At 35.9% G+C, this 13,917-nt stretch overlaps 1 protein-coding gene across 1 annotated transcript; it reads right to left on the bottom strand.

Moving 5' to 3' along the window:
* Positions 1-1,962: 1,962 nt before the first annotated feature.
* Positions 1,963-6,397, bottom strand: LOC134235879 (uncharacterized). The gene is made up of 5 exons (XM_062718042.1): positions 3,992-6,397; positions 3,582-3,713; positions 3,016-3,167; positions 2,757-2,874; positions 1,963-2,548 (listed from the first exon to the last, which is right to left on the bottom strand). The coding sequence occupies exons 1-5, from the start codon at positions 5,894-5,896 to the stop codon at positions 2,291-2,293; spliced, it is 2,565 nt and encodes an 854-aa protein (XP_062574026.1). The 5' UTR covers positions 5,897-6,397; the 3' UTR covers positions 1,963-2,290.
* Positions 6,398-13,917: the final 7,520 nt, after the last annotated feature.

The raw sequence follows: 13,917 nt of genomic DNA, 5'->3' as shown, positions 1-13,917 counted from the left end.
CCTGCCCTTCTGATTTAAGAGGGAGGGGGGTTCAAAATATTATGGCCATAAAATATCGAGTCCCCCTGCCCTTTTAATTGATGTGGGAGGGGGTTCAAAATATTATGGCCATAAAATATCGAGTCCCCCTGCCCTTTAAATTGATGAGGGAGGGGGTTCAAAATATTATGGCCATAAAATATCGAGTCCCCCTGCCCTTTTTAATTTTAGAGGGAGGGGGTTCAAAATATTATGGCCATAAAATATTGAACCCCCCTGCCCTTCTGTTTTAAGAGGGAGGGGGGTTCAAAATATTATGGCCATAAAATATCGAGTCCCCCTGCCCATTTAATTGATGTGGGAGGGGGTTCAAAATATTATGGCCATAAAATATTGAACCCCCCTGCCCTTTTTAATTTTAGAGGGAGGGGGTTCAAAATATTATGGCCATAAAATATTGAACCCCCCTGCCCTTTTAAATTTTAGAGGGAGTAGGGTTCAAAATATTATGGCCATAAAATATAGAGTCCCCATGCCCATTTAATTTTACAGGGAGGGGGGGTCAATATATTATGGCCATAAAATATAGAGTCCCCCTGCCCTTTTTAATCTTAGAGGGAGGGGGGTTCAAAATATTATGGGCATAAAAAATTGAGTCCCCTTGCCCTTTTAATTGATGAGGGAGGGGGTTCAAAATATTATGGCAACAAAATATCGAGTCCACCTGTCAATTTAATTTATGAGGGAATGGGGTTCAAAATATTATGGCCATAAAATATTTAGTCCCCCTGCCCATTTAATTTTACAGGGAGGGGGTTCAAAATATTATAGCGTTCCCCTGCCCTTTTTAATTTAAGAGGGAGGGGTTCAAAATATTATGGCCATAAAATATCGACTCCCCCTGCCCTTTTTAATTTTAGAGGGAGGGGGGTTCAAAATATTATGGCCATAAAATATTGAGTCCCCCTGTCCTTTAAATTGATGAGGGAGGGGGTTCAAAATATTATGGCCATAAAATTTCAAACCCCACTGTCCTTTTAATTTATGAGGGAGAGGGGTTCAAAATTATGGCTATAAAAGATCGAGTCCCCCTGTCTATTTAATTTATGAGGGAGGGGGTTCAAAATATTATGGCCATTTTATATTGAGTCCCCCTGCCCATTAAATTTTACAGGGAGGGGGTTGCAACATATTATGGTCATAAAATATTTAGTCCTCCTACCCTTTTAATTCAAGAAGGAGGGTGGTTCAAAATATTATGGCCATAAAATATTGAGTCCCCCTTCCCTTTTAATTCAAGAAGGAGAGGGTTCAAAATATTATGGCTATAAATATCAATTCCCCTGACCTTTTTATGTTTTAGGGTGAGTGAAGAGAAGCGCTTCAAGATAATATGATCATAAAATATTGATGACTTTATTGTACGTGTGTGTGTCTTTTTTTCATGTTGAGTATGATAATTTTACATCATAATAATTGCTTCATTTTGGATTTCTGTTACATTTTTGAGTGGTGGGAATTTAAATATCATGTCTGTAAAAAAAAATATTGACCACGCCTCTTACAATTTAATTTTCATTTGTGTAAAATATCATTGTTGTAAAATATTAACCAACCCTCTTGCATTTAATTTTCAATTGAAGTAGGTGGTTCAAGATTGATGTACCTCAGTGAATTAAAAGAGTGGTTCAAAATAATATTGCTGGTAAATATTCCACCACAATTAGAATTCCATAGGTTTTCATTTCTGTTTAATGTTGCTCTCTCACTTCATAAAACACCAAATATTCCAGTTATACTCTGTGGGAGGAATTTTTTAATCTCACAATATTTCAATAGTCTGATAAATAGTGGATATGTGTGGCTGATAACTGTTCAGCTTTTTGTTTCTTATTCTTTCAATTTAACCATTCTTAAACATAACATGAATAAGAAAAGACAAAGTCCATTCCATTGTAATAAATTAATTTATAGCATCTCATTTAGATAAGTCATAACAAAAACTGGTAACATTTTAGAAATAAATAGAAACACTTAAATAGAAATACAAACATTAAAAAATAATCTTTTCTCTTACGTCATTCTGCTTAGGCACAAGTTAGTCAGTGTTCTAAGCACAATAAATTCAAGACTCTAATCTTTTCTTGATAGTCATTCTTCTACAGCTCAAGTTGGAATGTTCTTTGTACAATAGATACACTATCTTTTCTTTAAAGTCATTCTGCTACAGCTCAAGTTGGAATGTTCTAAGCACAATAGATACACAATCTTTTCTTTAAAGTCATTCTTCTACAGCTCAAGTTGGAATGTTCTAAGCACAATAGATACAGGTTTCCACACTGTCTTTCTCCTTGATGCCAAGGCAGGCATGGTGGCACCATCTCAAGCAGGAACTACACTGAATCTGTTTCCTGTAGCTAGCTGCGCAGAAGGGAAGGTCGCACGCAAGGCTCCTTTTGTCTGCTTTCCCATTAGTGAGCAGCTCCCCAAGCACATAAGCTCTGTAGGCCTTGATGTGACACAGCCGCATGACTTGGGGGGAGATGTGTGATAAAATGGCTGCTGAATTCTACAAATTATTAAAAATAAAATGTATCAGACACCTTTCTGAGTAATGTAGGCCTCCTAATACTATTTGCATAAGTAACTAATTTAAAACCAAAAAAAATTATTCGCTTATTGTCATTACATTACATTCTTTTGACACTATTATATACAGTTTATTATTTTTGTTAGCTGCAGTAGAAAGATAAATGACAAATCTCTTGATTCCTTACCATAAGCACAAAAACTCCACAGGAATGTCCATCTTTCTGAACTGAGGACTTAATGGGGCTAAGGGTCCAGGATAAGGGAGTTGATGGCTCTGCTTGAAATCGGGTTTCCATAAAGCATCTTTAAAAAAAAAAAGAAATCTTTTAAAATTTTAAAATATCATAGTGAGATGGAGTACATGAATAATTTAAGCTTGTAACCTCTAATTTTTCATTCATTGAGAGAGAAGGAATTTGAGAAATGTATATAAAAAGTATTTACCTCCAGTGTCTGGCAAATTGTTTTTCTCTTTGTCTGTTGGGCAGAGAATCCAAAATGAGCAGAGTTTCCAATTTTGGGTAGCCAACCATTAGAAACCAGTGGTCATGATGGCATACAGGCAGCAAAATGATGTCATACGAGTGAAGTGGAACCTATTTGAAATAAAAAATGGGTGTAATTAACTAAGGCTTCTTCAGAAAGTATTTACTAAGTAGCTGTGGGAGTTTAGATGCACAGACTGAAGGGCTGAATTAGCACAAATAACTATCTTTATCAATATTTATCTCCAAATTTTAGAATGTATAAAAAAAAATTACTATGAAATGTAACGGTCATGCAGTTTGTCTTATATTCTTGTGAAAAACTTGACCTCCACTCAATCAAAAAAATGTTTTAAATATTGAGAAATTAACACATTTGAGTTTTCATAAAGAAAACAGTTGAAAATTTTAAAATTATAAGGTCAGTTTAGTAAAAATTTGTTTGATGCATAATTACATAGAGATCCTTAAAAACAATTTTTTCTGTAAGTGTTTTAAATGGTATTATTTAAAATGACAATTTACCTTCTGAAACAACCAGGATGAGTAGTCTCCATTTTCCCATTTTGTAGCCACAAAGCAGGGTAGCACATATGCTGACTGGGGTTCTTTTGAATTACACTGCCAGCTCAACAATCCAAGATATGAATGTATGATCTGCAATGAATATATAATATAAATATATGGACTATTTTGTGCTCTTTATCTATCTACTGTACATCACCTTTACATTAAATTTTGCAATTATGTTGAAAAAGTCATTTCAGAATTTCAAATTCTTTTTACTTACATCTTGTTTTTAAAAATTGGGGTTTACTTGATTAAAGTACAAAAATAAGTAATTTACTTGATGCCATTTTCTGTTTCTATTTTTGAGTTACACTGCAATTTTACATACACTGTAATTTAAAAAAATTACTTGATAGTTATAATACCTTGTCATTCAGCCAATTTGTGGAGTCCAGAGTACTAATATCAGCTTCATTGAGAACAATTCCACCAACTCGAAGACGACTGATCTGTCCCTTTGGTTTCTTGCAAGATGAGGTGGAATTACACAGTGGAACACTATCAAGGGTTGGAAGGAATTTCTGAGCTGGTATGAGGATTTTGTAGGACTGGATAAAAATAGCAGCAGCAAGCATAAGTCCAGGGGCAGTCTCAGGGGATTCTTGAAGAGTTGGGTCCTGACTGTGTGCTCCAGAAACCACTTCCATGAGATCGTTCACACACTGATTTAAGTCATCCTTTCCCTCTCTTTGGCACGCAAGATACAGAGAAACAGGTGGTGATCTAGATGCATTATCAGCAAGGCTGTACTTCGCACAATGTCTGACGATTGATATGATATCTTCTGATGAGTAGGTCCTCAGGTACACATTCTGTGATGCTTGTAGCTTTGTTTTCTCCATTCCCTTCACACGTTTGGATGGGTTTTCATCTGTGGGAGGTCCTCTCCTTTTCTGCTGGGTTGTTCTAGATGACTTGGTAAATTTGGGTGAGCTGGAAACCTCAGATATCCTTAGTCTTCTGTTAGGATGTACATGGCAAGAACGCCCCTTTTGATGAGTTTTCAGCTTTGATTTAGTGGACCTTCCTTTTATCTTCCTTTTGTTATTCGTTGAAATTGAAGTACAAACTCCTTGGTCCTCAGCAGTAGGTGCAGTCAACTTGGTCTTTGGTTGGGATACAGTACTGCTTCGGCTGCTTCTTCTCCTTATCACATCTGTTGGACACGTAGGCTTAAATACTGGCTTCTGTACCCTTCTTCTCCTTCGGCATCTTTGGAGACCACTAACTCTTGACTTGGATGTGGCAATCTGCTTGGATTTTCTTCCAGGCTGAGATGTCTGTTTTTCTGCTGTAACAGTAGAATTCTCTCTGTATAACTTCATGCTCTTGATGTTGGCTATTTCCTTTCTTCCTACCAGCTTGTACACCCCTTTTCCAATGCATGTAGAAATGGTATAAGGACCAGTCCACCTGTTTAGCATTTTGTCTCCCTTCCGATTGATCCTTTTAGAGTTCCTTAGAAGTACTCTCTGGCCAGGTTGAAGAAGATCAGCTGTTCCATGTTTTCTATCGTAGTATGTCTTCTGTTTCTTCTGTTCATCGCTGATGTTGTCTTTAGCTGCATCATGGGCCTTTAAAAGTTCAACAAATGAAGTTATTCTGTCACTGTAGATTTCATCAAACTCTTCATCTGTTTGCTGTCTCTGCATACTGGGTACTGTTGTTGGAATGTCTAATTGAATTGGTAGGACTGCTTTTCTCCCATATATTAGGTAGAAGGGGGATTCTTTTGTAGACTTCTGCTGACAAGTGCGTGCAGCAAATGCAACCTGCTGTAGGTACTGGTCCCAGTCATCCTGCTTTTCGCTGACATATTTTGTTAGTGCACTGCAAAGAGTTTGGTTGAACCTCTCAGTTAGTCCATTGGTTTGTGGATGGTAGGGGGCTGAAACTCTGTGCTGGATCCCCATGGATTGGCACAACTTGTCATTAAGGGAATTGCAGAACTCCCTGCCCCTGTCTGTAAGGATGGTCTTTGGTGCTCCATGCCTGCAAATTACTTCAATGATGAATTCACACACCACGTCTGCATGCTTGGAGGGAATAGCTTTGACTTCTGGCCATTTCGTCAGGTAATCAGTGAGGACAGCAATATACTTGTTTCCACTGGTAGTCTCCTGAAGGGGTCCAACCAAGTCTAGTCCAACCATCGCAAAGGGACCATCATGGACTGGTATGGGATGCAGAACTGATGGGGTTTTTCTCAGCTGGTTCTGCCTTTGGCACTTGTCACAGGTGTCCACATATTCAATAATGTCCTGCTGCATGCCTGCCCACCAGTATCTCTCCCTTATTTTTGTGGCAGTTCTGTTTACTCCCTGATGTCCAGCAGTAGCAGTGGTATGACATGCTTTAAGGATGGCAGCCTTTTCTTCCAGTCTCACAACTCTCACTAAAGAATGTTTCTTGTGAAGGTAGTACAGTGTTCCATCCAGGAGTTGAAACACTCTTGCCTTTCTTCTGAAGTTATTCTTCTGGGATTTGGTCTGAAAAAAATGTTGTTTGTGTACCTTTTTGTACTGCACAGAATTACCTTAAAACTAAAATAGCTTCTTGAACTATGTAATTGTAAACAATTTTTAGGTCACCTGAGTAACTCAGGTGAACTACAGTAAAACTCGGTTATAACGAAGTCACGGGGAACTATGAAATTACTTCGCTATATCCGTAATTCGCTATATCCATATAAGGAATTTGTTAAAATTATGTAGCTGGGGATCCATAATTACTTCGTTATAACCGTGAATTCGCTATAACCGTGTTCGTACTAAACGAGTTTTACTGTATTGCTATCCGTGTTAACATTTGAACATTTTCAGCTTCTTCTCTGAAACCACTGAACCAATTTCAACCAAATTTGGTATAAAGCATCTGTGGGTAAAGGGGAACAAAAATTATGAATTTTATGGTCCCCACCCCAATGGGGCCTGAGGAGTGGGGCCAAAACCACTAAAATTATTGCAATCTTTAAAAGTCTTCTTTACTCCTGGACATCAAGCAGGCAAACTGTTGGCATGAAACTAATGAGCATTAAGTCCTCTACCAAAATTGTGAAATTCATGGCCCCAGGGTCAGGGGTTATAGTGCTGGGACTGGGCTATATACATTATTTTGTGAAATTGCATTAATTATTTAAACATCTGCTCCTGGGTATTAAATAAACTAAGTACAAAGTTATGATGAGCAAGAGTGCCTCTTCCAAAATTGTGAATTTTATGGCCCCAGGATCAGGGGTTCTGGTGTTGTTGTGGGGCTCTATTGATTATATAGTGAAAATGCATTTATTCTTTGAAAATCTTCTTCTCTGCTTCTGGGTATTAAATAAACTAACTTAGTACATAGTCATGATGAACAAGAGTGCCTCTTCCAAAATTGTGAAATTTATGGCCCCAGGGTCCGGGGTTCTAGTGTTAGGGAGGGGCTATATAGATTAAATAATGAAAATGAATTAAATCTTTGAAAATCTTCTCTGCTCCTGGGTATTAAATAAACTAATTTAGTATCAAGTTATAATGCCTCAACCAGAATAGTGAATTTTATGGCCCCTGCGTCAGGGGTTTTACCATTCAGTGTAAGGAGGAGGGGGGGGGGCTCTTTTAAGTTTATATATCTATGAGGAAGAAAGGTGCATTTAGCAAAATAGTTTTTTTTCATGCCCCCTGGATCATGGGGGAGGGGGGGTATATAGTCTGATAGTAAAATAAATTAATACTTTGAAATCTACTCTTTGGCATTTATGATGAAAAGTAAAAAAAATTATAATAAAATTTCCAAAATTTTGAAATATGTGGCTCCAGGGTAAGTGCTTCCTTTGGGGTGGCGTGCACAACTGGTTAGAAAGTGGAAGTGCATTATCTCTTTGTTACTCTCTTCTGCCTCTTGGTATTAAGTAAATAGAGTAAGCATGCTTAAGTTTATAATTATGATAAACAGTGGTGCATCTAAAATTTGAATTTCATGGCCTCTGGTTTAAAACATGAACCAAATTCAATTGTTGGAAAGTTGTAACATATGATACCCAGGTGACCTGTAAGGCATGTTGGTCTGACTTGTTTAATTATGTTCCCCAAAAGAAGTTAGGAAACATAATTTTTTGCTCTGTTCCTCATTATTATGTCATCCCGAACGAAGTTGGGGGCGACATATTGCTATTGTACGCATGTTTGTTGTACAAGCTGTTTCTCAGAGATGGCAGGGACAATATTCCTGAAACTTTCTTCAAAGGAGGATCACTTTGCTATTTATTTAAGCTTGTGGTTTTTGTATATTTTAGGAGTAAAACCAGGCACAATTATGTAGAAATTGGTTAGTTATGTTCCAAAGTATGACATAATTAATACTAGTCATATCATACTTTGAATGAAGGGGGCCCAGGGGGCGAAGCCCCCTAAAGCTCTTGGGTTTTTGTGCATTTTAAGAGTAAAACTAGACACAAAAATATTGATATTGTACTAAAGTATGGCAATTTTAATATAATTCATATCATACTTTGAAATTTTAGGGGAGGGGTCATACACATACATGCCTTCCTTAAATCCGCCACTGTATACTTTGTATTAATTTATCGGGAAGTGTAATTCTTTGACAAGAAAATTTATCTTTTGTGGTGTTTAAGAATTGGCTGGTATTTAAAGTGATTCATCACATCTACATCTACTGAGTGCACATTGTAATGTTGATCAACTGACTACAAGTATCCAGTCTGGTAATCTGATTTTAAATATTATTTGGTTCTAAAATGGCGAGCGAAGCGAGCCAAAAAAAATGCTGAATTGAAGATTCTGAGGTTAAATTACATGGAAATAAACAGGTATTTTCACAATATTTAAATATCATAAGTCAAGGTCAAATTATTTATTTTCTTTGCAGAGGAGGACAGATTATTTATTTCCAGCATTTTCAGGGACTGATTATTTATTTCCAAAATCTGCCAGCCCCCCCCCCCCCCCCCGAATCAAATGCTGTATTTAAAATAAATTGGAAAAGGAGAGGAGATTATTGTTTTAACTAGAAAACTGACCAGTCAGCAAGGGCCCCGCCATGGGGTAGAATTAAAAGGGTGCAGCTTACGGAATGATTAAAAAATGTACGAAGAATAAGCAACAGCAACTGTATTCTTAAAATTTCAAGATAATTCCTGAATATTCAAAAACCTGAAAATAATATCCTTGTAATTACATTAGGCAGTAAAGAACAACTTAACATTGAACGTATTAAACAATTATGAAGCTTGTGTTATATAGAATGCCAGCCTTCAATGAATGCAAATATCATGAAGGCTTGACCTTAACTTCAAACATACAGCAGTTGCAGAAAAAGGTTTTCATTAATCTTAAAGATAAAGAAAAGCCTACTAAATTTTCTGCAGCAGGCTAGATAATTGATCCCAAAAGATTAATTGTACCTCTCTCATCATTTTCTTTTAAAGTTACAATAAGAACTTTTTCAGTATTAATGATAGAATGGGTTTTTTATACAACTACCTAAAAAATTAATTAACATAAAGTGAAACCAGAAGTCTCTGTTGAAACTCAAGCTCTACTGGTTTGTACTTATAGCAAAGGAAGAGGAAAGTATTTAAGCAGTTGGGAATTGAAACTTTACACTAGCAAAAGAGAGAATAATGATCCTTGAATAAGTCTCTTTATGTTCTTAGTGTAGTTTACTTGCATGCCACATTATATTATAATCAGATTAAAACTGAATTTGAAGTAGCATTGGAGTAGCATTTTGAAAGAATTTTACAGAAATTTCTATTTTTAGTAACAATGCCAACACCGTTCATCGAAATCAAAAACTGATAAACAGAATTATGTATCTTAGTGTAGTCTACTTGTGTGCCAAGTTATATTGAAATCAGACCAAATTTGTAGGAGGAGTAGCATTTTGAAAGAATTTTACAGAAATTTCTATTTTTAGTAACAACACCAACACCTTTTGTCGAAATCAAAAACCGATACACAGAATTATGTATCTCAGTGTAGTCTACTTGTGTGCCAAGTAATATTGAAATCAGATCAAATTTGTAAGAGGAGTAGCATTTTGAAAGAATTTCACAGAAATTTCTATTTTTAGTAACAATGCCAACACCGTTGGTCGAAATCAAAAACCGATACACAGAATTATGTATCTTAGTGTAGTCTACTTGTGTGCCAAATTATATTGAAATCAGATCAAAACTGTAGGAGGAGTAGCATTTTGAAAAATTGTTTACAGACAGATGGACAGACGGACGGACGCCGGACGCATTACTATCGCATAAGCTCTTCTGGTCTCTGACCAGTAGAGCTAAAAAGTAAATCAAAAAATCTTCTTTAATCTATTTCTTGTTTTTAGAATTCAATGAAATCATAACTATTAAACAAAAATAAATTATAAAAATTTATATCTAAATCCACATTTCACAGTGTTCATAGCATTCCAAATTGACTTAACTTGAAAACAAACTTCATTTACAGACAGAGGTGGTAATTCATCTCAATGTGACAGATAAAGATAATGCTCTGGATTTTCTTCAGGAGGAAAGCTAATTAATCCCAAGGGACTCATAGCCAGCATTCATTTTACAATGGGAACATCTTCACCAGTTATCTCTCTTTGCCAATGCATTCTAAAGTTAAGGAATCTACCCCACCACCACAGCTCCAAACCAGGGGACATAGAGAACCAAACTTAGCATCAAAATATGTATTTCTACCTACTTAACTACCATACCAAATTTGTACTTGATTGGGAAACCATAAAAAAAAGTTGCCCATTCATTCTTATGCATAGTTAAGGAATCTACCCCACCACCCCAGCTCCAAACCAGAAGACATTGAGAACCAAACTTAGCATCAAAATATGTATTTCTGCCTACTGAACTACCATACCAAATTTGAACTTGATTGGGCAACCATAAAAAAAGTTATTAGAAAAAAACAGAAAATTTGTGGACGGAAGAGAGACAGACGGACAGACGGACAGACAGAGTGATTACTATAGGGCACCCGCAAATCCTTGCGGGGCCCTAATAATTATCAAAGTTTCAAAACTTCACGGCCATGCTGTGTTCCTATAGCATAATTTAAACACTCTTAGAGGGGTTTATTCTATTTATTCCCACTTTTTGGGAGTTGAACTATGTTCAATCTCACATGGTCATCATGCATTTAACATGCCCAGTAATTTGTGTTGATCATAGAGAGCCGAAAGCATGGCTAGATGAATAGTCAACTATTCGTTGACATCCCTATGTATATCGATCCATCAGGCACATAAAAAAATGAATGTCACTAGAAATAACTTTGCAAAAGTTATGCCCAAGGTTTTAAGTTGGTTAAAATATTTCAAATATATATATTAGGTAATACTGTTTAACTCCGATGTCATATGGTCAAAGATGTTAATTATTAATTAGTATGTCAAAGAAACATCTTGTGACATTTAGGAATTAATGCAATTGAAATGTGAAAGACCTTAAAAATGAACAAGAGGCCCATGGGCCTTATAGGTCACCTGAGCATCATGCAACAATGTTACAACGATTGAATTTGGTTCATGTTTAAAACAAGAGGACATGACATGACATGCATTCACAATTTTGAAAGAGGCTGTGACCATGGCTCATCATAACTATTAACTGAGCATGCTCAGTTTGGTTACTTAATACCCATAGGCAGAGCAGGAGAACAAAAAATGCATTTCATATGATCAGTAATACTCAGCAATAAGTAGTAGTGCCCCCCCCCCCCCCACACACACACACAGGAAACCCTGACCCTAGGTCCAAACATATTGAAATTTTTCAGGAAAAAACCTTGCTCATCAAAAATGTTTGATAAATACTGAGGAACAGATTTCAAATTTATTTTCAGAGTATAATTAGAGCCACCAACACCCTCCATGGTACCCCTGGTCCAGGGGCCTTGAAGATTTAATGCATTTTTCACTGTATAATTTATATTGCCCCACCCTAACCCCAGAACCCCTGACTCTAGGGCCATGAACATAAAATAATTAATTTTAAAAGAGACACGCTTCCTCGTCATAACTATGCTACCTCGAGATTTTGAACGTAGTCAAACATTATGAAGATCTACAGTATTATTAGCTCTTCTGAGGCAAAGGCTATGGCCATTTGTGCGGTGTAAAGAGGTAGATTCAAGTACCCCATAAAATGACCCTGTCAATATACTAATTAACCAACCAAGTCCTTACGTCCTATTTCGATCATTAACATAAAGTATAGTTTTTGTGCTTTCATTTCCTATAAAAAAAATTGCTCTGAGAGTCCAACTTTGGAAGCTCAGGCGTTGTGAAACTGCAATGTTCTTGATTTTTGAAGAAAATGGGTGAAATTGAGCATCTTCAACTTTTGATAAAAATATGAGCCCACCCTGCGATCTAAAAATTCTTTTATGGATTAGAACCTTCTAAAACAGTTCTTTCATTATATAATTCAACATTTTAGATCAGAGGTTGGGGGCTATGCAAAACATTAAAAAACAGCTTAAATTTTTAGTCATTTTTAACAAAATTTTCAAGATTTGAGGAAAATGACAAAATTCATGACGTCATAATATATAGACAAGAGAAAAAAATTACGTCATTTTTATTTGATATGAAGTCACCAAGGGTCTAAGTGAAATATGACATATTTTCAACTAAAACTGAGTAGTTCTGATTTTTCAGAACTTCACAGGGCCAAAAATGGACCAATGTGAACTTTCTTATTTGTCACAGGGTATCCTTGGCCCAAGGGCTACCATTTATACTAAAATAAGGGTTAGGACCCTTAAACAAGGGGAGATAATCAGGAGACAATTCAGACCTACGTTCATCAAACTTGGTCAGTAGATGCATCTTGTGTCTTTGAAAAATGTCAACCAAAATGTAGGTCACAGTGACACACTTTCGACATTTTATGGATATATTTAAGTATCTTAGGTATTTATTGGCTTAGAATCACCAAGCTTTGTGAGTCGATGCATATTTGGTTTTCGGAGAGTAACGACCAAAAAATAGGTCACGGTGACCCACTTTTGACATTTTATGGCTTTATTTAAGTATCTCTGGTACTTATTGGCCTAGAATCATCAACCTTTGTGAGTTGATGCATCTTAGGTTTTCGGAGAGTGACAACCAAAAAGTAGGTCATGTTGACCTACTTTTGACATTTTGCGACTATAATTAAGTTATTTCTGGTACTTATTGACCTAAAATCATCAAACTTTGTGAGTTGATGCATCTTGGGTTTTCAGAGATTGTCGACCAAAAATTAGGTCACTGTGACCTACTTTTGACATTTTATGCTATATTTAATTATCTCTGGTACTAATTGGCTTAGAATCGTCAAACTTTGTCAGATGATGCATCTTGGGTTTTCAGAAAATGTTGATCAAAACGTAGGTCATGGTGACCTACTTTTGAATATCTCAGGTACTTATTTAATTAGAATCATCAGTCTTTGTCATTTAATGTATTTTGAGTCCTCAGAAAATTTCAATCAAAAGGTAGGTCACTGTGACCTTCTTATGGTATTTTATAACTAATTAAATTATAATATCTTCAGCCTTAACTGGCTAAATATTAAACTTTGTAAGTTGATGCATTTTTGGTCTTATGATACCAATAGAGTTGGAGGCTTCTAATAGAAGTGATAGATTGTACAATTTATCAGAAGAGCGATTCAAGGCCCTTATGCCTCTTGTTATAATAAGAATCATCATGAAAGCATGTGCATGCATGTGTGCTGCAATCTGATTGGATGAAACTTTAACTGCCTACAACTTTCTTGGTTCTCAACAAAACATGTGCAAAATGAATTTAATACTTGAAAAATGGTAATATTTAAATTTTTATTTTATTTTTTTTTAATTCTCAGGATATAAAGATATTTTAATCGTTTAGCTAACATGCCATGATCATCTTGCTTTCTACTGAACGAGTGTGCGCATGCAACACATTAAATGACATAAAGTTGATTTCATTGTAACTTTTTTTATTCTTTAATGAAATCCTTTGATACTGAGCAAATAAAAAAAAATGTCTTACAGGAATAAGGCACTAAAAAGGAGTTAGGGAGCGTTTGGTGAACATCTGTAACGGTCCCCGTTATAATTAACACTAGTGGCTGTTGGTTTTTAACACTAGTGGCTGTTGGTTTTATACTTCACATATGTATTCTTTGTGGCAAGACCTTTTATTGGATATCAATATCAATATCAATATCCTTACTCTTTTAACCTTGATCTTAGAGATTTCATGACTTATGAAAAACATTAACCTTGACAATAACTTTTGAACA

This window comes from Saccostrea cucullata, unplaced genomic scaffold (genome assembly GCF_032062105.1).
Source record: "Saccostrea cucullata isolate Sc308-1 unplaced genomic scaffold, CSIRO_AGI_Scuc_v1 ctg337, whole genome shotgun sequence".
Lineage (NCBI taxonomy): Eukaryota > Metazoa > Mollusca > Bivalvia > Ostreida > Ostreidae > Saccostrea > Saccostrea cuccullata.
This window is presented reverse-complemented; position numbering and strand designations above follow the sequence as displayed.